The sequence below is a fragment of the Populus trichocarpa genome, chromosome 5 (assembly GCF_000002775.5).
Source record: "Populus trichocarpa isolate Nisqually-1 chromosome 5, P.trichocarpa_v4.1, whole genome shotgun sequence".
In the NCBI taxonomy this organism is placed as follows: domain Eukaryota; kingdom Viridiplantae; phylum Streptophyta; class Magnoliopsida; order Malpighiales; family Salicaceae; genus Populus; species Populus trichocarpa.
In genome coordinates this window covers 19,930,426-19,939,470 of record NC_037289.2, presented here as the reverse complement: position 1 = coordinate 19,939,470, position 9,045 = coordinate 19,930,426, and the positions used below count along the sequence as shown (strand labels likewise).

General features: G+C 32.4%; 1 protein-coding gene across 1 annotated transcript; it reads left to right on the top strand.

Moving 5' to 3' along the window:
- Nucleotides 1-4,789: 4,789 nt before the first annotated feature.
- Nucleotides 4,790-7,927, top strand: LOC7469220 (trihelix transcription factor GT-2). The gene is made up of 2 exons (XM_002307461.4): nt 4,790-5,486; nt 6,099-7,927. Exons 1-2 carry the CDS (start codon nt 5,194-5,196, stop codon nt 7,567-7,569), a joined length of 1,764 nt encoding a protein of 587 aa, XP_002307497.1. The 5' UTR covers nt 4,790-5,193; the 3' UTR covers nt 7,570-7,927.
- Nucleotides 7,928-9,045: the final 1,118 nt, after the last annotated feature.

Sequence of the window (9,045 nt, the reverse complement as noted above, 5' to 3'; positions counted from 1 at the left end):
TTTTATTTGGCATGTTGATCGATTTATATTTTTATTAACTATCTAGGTTTTCCTTCAAATATCGCATTAAAAGTAAACAATTTTATATTATATATATTAGTGAAGTGTATATACTTTTATACTCTTATTTTTTTATGATTGGTATTTTTCTCGTAACTTAAAATCAGTCCAGAAATTGTAAATCTTAATTAGGTTTTTCCTCAGACGTCACATTAAGGATAAGTAAGTTGTAAATATTGATGAGATTTATCTTTGTGTTCTTACCTTTATTTGATTTGATATATTTTATGTCATCCTTATAATTCAAAATCGACATAAGAATTGTAAATTCTAATTAGGTATTTTCTTGAATGTCACATTAAGAATAAATAACTTTATATTTTTGATAAATGTGTAAGAATTAGATTTGGCATTGTGAATGAGTGGTACTTTGGACATAACAAAAAAAAAAGGGCCAAACCCAATTAACCATAATCATGATTTTAAGCCCAACACCCGCATTTGAAAAGTAAGGATTAAGCCTTGTTAGTAGATTTAGGTTCCAAATCACTATTAAAGGCTTGAATAGTTTCACACCATCAATAACCCAAATACATACACTCATTTAGATAAATTCTTAGCATGTAAGTATCATATGTACTTTATTATTAAAAACAAACACGAAACAACTTATCTTATACATGGTGTTATATGGTGATTTTTAATCTTTCTTTTAGTATAATTAGCACTTTATCTAGAATCTCTAAAAATTCATTCAGAGTTTCTAGTTATCATAAAACTAGTTTATCTTATACATGGTGTTATATGGCTACTAGCTCATTCTAAGTCATGAGGCTAACTCACTGTTGTAATATTTATTGGATGATAATTTGATATATAATAGCAGCATTATATCCGATTGATTCTCTTATATGATTATATATATGTAATTTTATATAACACTATAATAATTGCGGGAATGACACACCACGACCAATATATTGCATCAAATCATTTCCATTTATGTAAGTACATGATTACCACCCCTCTACGCGGTCTCACATTGCTTGCATTATTATCCATATATCAAATATATTAATACCCTATTTGTTTTTGCGTTTTAAAAATATTTTTTTAAAAAAATAAATTTATTTTATTTTTTTCTTCAATGTTTTTTATATTTTCAGATTATTTTAATGTGTTAATATCAAAAGTAAATTTTAAAAAATAATAAAATATTATTTTAATGCATTTTCAAGCAAAAAGTATTTTAAAAAACAACTACCACCATGATTACTCGGTGAACTATTCATTATAATACTGGACTGATGTCTATAGCCTTGGCAAAAAAATTGGTTGTCTTTGGTTTAGGGGTATCTTGGTATTTTCACACGGGTTATTCATAATTATTGATTCTTGTGAGGATATTTTTGTCTTTATAATATTTTTATGAATAGTAAAATAACAAAAATACCCCCAAGACTAAAAAAATCAATTGTTTCTGTTAGGGGTGTATAGGTATTTTCGGTTTTTCATATACAAAAGAATTACAAATGTACCATTGGATCAAAAACATTTACTGCATTGGGGTCAGGGGTATTAGAGTATTTTGGTTCTAATTTTGTTGGTTTTCATTAGGGTACAATAGTAATTTACCATTAAAATAATATTTTTTAATTAGAAAAAGTTGTTGGCTCGTGTTCAACACTCGCCGACAAGTGGGTGGCGTCTGCATCATTCAGGTGGCACATATGACGTCACTCGATGGCCAAAACTGGCCTTCCACCGTCTCCTAAGATGCACCACCGTATCCTTTTCTATATGAAGTGGCGCGTGGTAGCTTACAATGGTCCGTTTGTCGCTAATGGTCATTTGATTTTCTTTCGCCAACTTTTCTCTCTATTGATAGGTAATATATATTGTTGTCCTCTTTGTTTCTTACTTTTTAATTTCGGTCCTCATTCTTTTAATTATTTATTTATTTATTTTTCATTTATAGAAGTTTTTTCTTTTCAATTTAGTCATTCAATTACAATTTTTCATATGTTTTTTTTTAAAATTTTAGTCCTCATTCTTTCAATTTCTTATTTTGTTTTTATTCCTTTCATAGAAGTTTTTTTGGCTTTCAATTTCATCCTTCAATCAAATTTTTTGTTGTTTTTTTTCTAGTTTGACATTCATTCTTTTGATTTGTGTTTCCTCTTATTAAAGCTATTTTCAATTCAATTTAACCCTCCAATTTTATCACTGTAATTAAAGTTTTTTTTCACCCTCATTGTTTTTAGTAGTTTTTGTGTAATTTATTTTGTTTCTTGATGTCATCTTTCTACATTTAATTTATTAGATATTCGACTTCGTACGATCTTATCATTCTGATTTGGTTTTTTTAATATTGGTTTTGTGATTATCTTCATGTTTGTTTCTATGAGTTTATCATGGTCTCATGATCTAAATCACGAGTTTTGCATGCTTTTTTTTAATATAAGTTTTTTTAGTTGTTTTGTTTCTGTTTGGTTTTTTAAGATATTATTTTAATTTATCTATAATTTGTTTTTATACAAATGAGGTTTATTTTTAAAATAAAAAATATTTATTTTTAAATAATATTGTTGATGTGTTCAACCTTGCGTAATATTTTTTATGGCATTGGTTTATTCAATCAGTTTCATTTGTATGTATTTCTTATGTCATGAGATCTTTAGGGTGTGGATTTATCTTTTATTGATTGAAATAAATAAGATTAGTAAACACAATCGAGTTAATATTTCATTCTATATGATTGAATATCTTGATCTATATTCATCTTTTAATTTTTTTAATTGGTTATTGCTAACCATGTTTTTTATTTATTTATATAACTAATTATTGATTTATTTAATTAGATACTTATATAAGTTTTTTATTTTACACTTAAAATTTTTCATGTAAAAAATATATTGAAACAACATGTATATCCAGAATTTAAAAAAAAAAACAAATTATAACCGGCGGTGAATCTTAGGTTAGCATGTATCTGATGCCAATCCGCTTTGCTTCTTTGCTCAATAATTGCCCACTGAGTTGATTCCATTACCGTTCACCTCCCAACCGTTTGTTTCCTTGAATTCCATTTCAGATAACTTCTCTTTCACTAAAGTGTGTGTGTTTATATATTTTAAAAAAATATATTTTATTTAAGAAAATATTAAATTAATATTTTTTTATGATTTTAATTTTCTAACATTAGAAATATAAAAAATATGAAAAAATTATTTTAATTTATTTTGAAATAAAAAAATAGTCTTAAAAAAACTCTCCACCACAATGATAAAAAGAAACTATCACCATATTTTTTTATTTAGTTTGAATCTTTGAATTAATATAAAAAAAAACTACTCACTTGAATATATTATATCAATAAAGAAATGTGTTTTTGAATGTTTAATTTCTATATATTAACACGTGAATTAGTCTCAAGATAATTTGATCGAAGAAAAATAAAAATAGGAAGTCCTTTGGGACATAGCAAGTGCATTGATCAAGGCGATCGACATGTCTGAAAACTACGTATGTTATTTTCCATTACGTGCTGATGCCGGAATTTCTATGGCGACAGGACATGTTCTTGAGAGATAATTAGAATTAAACAGCTAACAACCCTAAAGCTACGTACCATGCTATATATGGTCCCTGGCCAGTATCTAAGACATAATTTACAAATTGTTCGAAGAATTATAGGAAGTTGAATCATGGCAAATATTAATATTATTAAATCAATCCATCTAATATGGTTTGGTCACGTATTATCCTCTACTTTAAATTATCCATATATATTAATTAGTTTGTCCACTCACTTATTATACGGTAATATATACCATATAATTAGTCTTTAATTGTTGCATGGAGGGCCTCAATCTATTGTAAATTGGAAACAGAAGATTTAATTTGACTACAAATAGAGGAATTGAGAGGTTGATTTGATCAAATATGGAAAGCTTGAGGACTACGTGTGACTTTTGCCCGGGAATCGTATGATCCATCAATACCATTAATTATGGTAGGTCGAAACCTAACTAAATTGGTCGCTACTTATTTGAACTCATAAAGGGGTACGTTGGCCTAACTAAATTGTAGTTTACTTTCTTTTTTTATATATAATTAAATGCCATTTTAATTTAATCCAAGAATACATTACATACAAACCACTTAGGATGATGATCGTGTGAAAAGATAAGCTTATGGGCAGGAGCTAGGCTAGGAGGCCATGAGTTGACTATGGACATTATTGGAAGAGGTTAATAGTTGTTGTTTTTTAAAGTGTGTTTTTTATTTGTAAATGTATTAAAATAATAGTTTTTATATTTTTTTAAAATTATTTTTTATATTAACATATTAAGTTAAATGATTTAAAATTATTAAAAATATATATTGATTTGAAATAAATAAAAAAATTATTTTTTTCAAAAATATTTTTAAATTATAATAACAAACCGGATGGTTTTTTTTTTTTTTTTTTGTAAATTATTGGCTAGGATGATATTAAACAAAATAGAAAAAACTTTTGTAGGGTTGGGAGGTGTCAATGTCATGGCAATCGTAACTTAAATTGGGTTGCATGATTAGAGGTGGATGACTGGATAGGGATTCAAGTCAGGGAGAATTTAGTCATTTCAAGCCCAATCAATGTGGCCAATTGCCCACTGAATTCCAAAAAACGCACCAAAAAGCAAAGGTGACCTACATGGCCCAACTCATCGTCACCAAAAATGCTGTCGCCATTTTGCTTAGGCTCTCGATAACTCCCCCTCCCTTTTTTTTTTATACTATTCTATTTTGCGTTATTTCCAGATTTATTAGCTTTTCCTCCAAATTTTTTATAAGTTCTTTTTCTAGATTTGGTGGGATTTATCACTCTGCCAGCCTTGTTATTTATTGATGTGTGTGTGTAGATATATGTACAACTAAATTAAGAGAACACGACCCTTTTCATTGTTTTCCTTTTAACCAGCAAAAACAAAAACACTACTGAAGATTCCGCAGCTTAATACTTGAAAAAAAAAAGTTTTTTTTTTAATTTAGATTGACAGAGCTACTCCACCGAATTAAGATAAACAAATTAACCACGGAATATCTTCATAAAATCCTTGCGAGAATTCACCCTATATTTCCTATATCTTCCCGGCCTTCATTTTTCTTTTTTTTTCAGGTTGTTGTAATTGCTAGGAGATCACTCCCATGCTAGGTGATTCAAGTGTGCTAGCAAGCTCTAGTGATGTTGCGACCACCGCGACTAGGGTCGTCCCTGAAGGTGGTGAAGTTTGCGAAGTTGGCGATGCAGGTGGTTTTGGTTCAAATTCAACCGAAGAAGATAAGAATATGGGCGGTGATCATGAAGGTGACCGGATGAATTATGGTGCAAACCGGTGGCCTAGACAAGAGACTTTGGCCTTACTGAAGATAAGGTCCGCTATGGATGCAGTGTTTCGGGACTCAAGTCTAAAAGGTCCATTATGGGAAGAGGTTTCCAGGTGATGATTCGTTTTCCTTCTTTTTCCTTTTTCAAGGTGTTCGGTTAAACAAAAGTTTTAAGCTGTAGCTGATCAGTTCGTGCACGTAGATCTGTGAAGTGACTTTTTGCTAAATTTTGGGCACTTTCGTGGATCCTTGGCACAATGATATCTTACAGTTTTCTTGGTATTTGGATTTAGAGCGATAATGTTGGTTGGTTGGTTCACTTTGAGGGAATTCAGTATAAAGAAGAGAAAAATAATGTTAATTATGATGCTCCATGAAGAAATCCTTCGCAGTCATGGTGCTTCCTTTTCATGTCTGGATCTATTTTTTTTTTTTAAAAAAAAAAAAACGTTAATAATAATACATCGATGAAGGTTTCTTTAGTTAATATAGCTTTTGTTTTTAAGAAAAAATTCAACCATTCTGATAAACTAGGGAATTCCCAGTGGTCATAGTTTGTCAGAAGTTCTCTCATCTTTGTTTGGATTTTCTCTCTTCGTTTTCCTTCCATCTTAGTTTGGCTTGGCTTTTTCTTTTTCTTGTGTCTATCTATACTCAATTTATGTGTCAATGTTTCTATATGGTAAATTCAGAGATGAAGTACTTGAAATCTTCTTGACTGGCAGGAAACTAGCTGAGCTTGGTTATCATCGGAGTGCCAAGAAATGCAAGGAGAAATTCGAGAACTTATACAAATACCACAAGCGAACCAAAGAAGGCCGAACTGGTAAATCCGAAGGCAAAACTTACAAGTTTTTTGATGAATTAGAAGCTTTTCAAAATCACCATTCACATTCAGCACAACCGCCAACAATATTGGCACCGCCGCTGCCACCACCAAAAGCTCAAACTCCAACCGCAACAACTGCCACATTGCCGTGGACTAATAGTCCTGCTATCGTCTCTCATGTTACTGTTCAATCGACAACAAACCCTATCGATATCTTGTCTCAAGGCATTGCTACACCAACAACCATCCACAGTACAATTAGTCCGATGCCTTTATCTTCAAATTCCCTGAATCCTTCTCAAGATACTTTACCATCTTCTTTACAAAACCTTGCTACACATCTTTTTTCTAGTTCTACTTCATCATCAACAGCATCAGATGAAAAATTGGAAGGAAGTAGGAAAAGAAAGAGAAAGAGAAATTGGAAGGACTTTTTCCTGAGGCTAACGAGAGATGTCATCAAGAAGCAAGAGGATTTGCAGAAGAAGTTTTTGGAAACGGTAGAGAAATGCGAGCATGAAAGAATGGCACGCGAAGATGCTTGGAGAATGAAAGAGATGGCAAGAATGAATAGACAACATGAAATTTTAATCCAAGAACGATCCACGGCGGCAGCAAAAGATGCTGCAGTTTTTGCATTCCTGCAAAAGATATCGGGACAGCAAAACTCAACGGAAACACAAGCAATTCCACAACCCAAACTAACGCCACCTCCAACACAGCCACCTCAGCCTAGGCCACCACCCACCAGTCTGGAACCGGTTACAAACTTGGTGGTTTCAAAATGGGATAATGGAGAGAATGTTACTGTATCCAGCTCTTCTAGATGGCCAAAAGTGGAAGTTCAAGCTCTTATTAGTCTTAGAGCCGATCTTGATATTAAGTATCAAGAGCATGGAGCTAAAGGGCCTTTATGGGAGGATATCTCAGCTGGAATGCAAAAGCTTGGATATAATAGGAGTGCAAAGAGATGCAAAGAGAAATGGGAGAATATAAACAAGTATTTCAAGAAAGTAAAAGAGAGCAACAGGAAGAGGCCTGGAGATTCAAAAACTTGTCCATACTTCGACCAGCTCGATGCTCTATACAAGGAGAAAAATAAAATGGAGAGCAGAGTCAGCACAGGTTATGCTGTCAAGCCCATTAGCACGATGGAGCCATTAATGGTAAGCCCGGAACAACAATGCCCTTTTGAACAAGCAAACCAGCCTGAGACAATCATTGAAGATAACGAAAGAGATATTAACATCGATCACAATATCGAAGAAGATGATGATGATATGGATGATGATACTGAGGAAGAAGATGAGGGAGTTGGTTTTGAAGTAGTAGCAAACAGACCAGCTTCATTGACCAATGGTGAGTAAGTCAAGGTAGGAAACTTCGTATCAAAATTACACTGTCATGGTACAGACAAAGGGGCTAAAATTTCCAAATTCAATTATGAATGAACACATATCGATCATTCAGAACTGAATTAAGGTGCATGCAGCGCTGAAGCTGTCCGATCGATTGATGAGAATGCAGGTTCTGGTTGCCATGTGAGTACTGGTGCCCACTTTTATTTTTGCCCATATTTGTACACATGGATTCCATTCTATAGTGGAAATTAGAGCAGTTTTTTACTTTATCTTTTTTTATTCAAATTAATAATTAACATTTGTTAATATATATAAAGCTGTGGAGAGATAGGCTGGTTGCCCTCCTTCTTTCGCAAACAATAAATATTTTATGTGATGTTTGTCTGCATAGGTAGATATAGAGAGAGAGCTTCGCGCAAAGAGCAAATAAACCAGTGTTGTATCTGTCATATTCTGTTCAGTGGTTGTAGATGATCAAAGAGATAGTTTTTACACTGTATACTTCTGTAGCGTGTGACTAATTGGGAGATTATCTCTTAATACCACTTACGAATTAACTTTGGCCAGCAACATGAGAATGAAAAATTAATAAGAGAGGAGAATTAACCCTTTTGAAGAAGAGGGCCCTCCCCAGCAAGGTCCTGCCAGGAGGAATCTTCTAAGTTATCTGCAATTAAGCTTTGTGTGGTATTATTGATGCATATATCCCATGTGTTGACTGTCAACGAAGCCATCATATTGATTACTTCTTGATGATCAGCCAACCTATCATTGATCAGAAAGGTGACCATTATACGTTGAATATATTTCTCATTTACCATGGTCCATTTTCCTTTTGACTTGTACACGCACCATGATTTTTTGCCCAGTTTCTTGGGAGTATAGATCATATATTGCACTGCCCATTAAAGGCGAGGGTCCACAAAATGAGTGGTCATGGTCCATAAGAAGGTAGATGTTCTGTTATATATATAGTTAGGGCATTAAGATTCAAGGGCTCCTGTAGCTATCATTGCACAGGCACAAAACACAAGTCTATCTTTATCCTCAGTAACATCATCATGGCCTGAACCCGCCACCGCTTGGTGCTGAGAAGTTGTGGACTGAACCCGAAGTTGTCACCGTACCGGTGCCTTCCACTGTTAACTCTGTCGAATTTGTTTGGAATGTTACTTTATTTCCCCTATGAATAGAATATTAGTGTCAAATTGACCTAACAGAGGCAATTACAATCTACAGAATGATGATAAAAATATAATTATCGTTAGTGAGATTCATTATTTGTTATAGAGTTATGATTCGCCACCGTTTTACTGATTTTCTCCTTTATTAATTAACCTTTTTTCTTCAATTGAATTTCATTCAAATCTATATACACAGCTCATTCAACCTAGCTATGAATTTTAAGAGGATGAAGTATTTTACTAGAAAATATTCCGTGCATAAAATCTTTTCTCATAGAATCTTAATTTTACATGGAAC

Excerpts from the sequence above, each read along its gene's own strand:
- LOC7469220 (XM_002307461.4), top strand. The coding sequence starts at position 5,194 with ATGCTAGGTGATTCAAGTGTGCTAGCAAGCTCTAGTGATGTTGCGACC. Across the intron at positions 5,487-6,098 it reads TTATGGGAAGAGGTTTCCAG|GAAACTAGCTGAGCTTGGTT; the intron begins GTGATGATTCGT and ends CTTGACTGGCAG.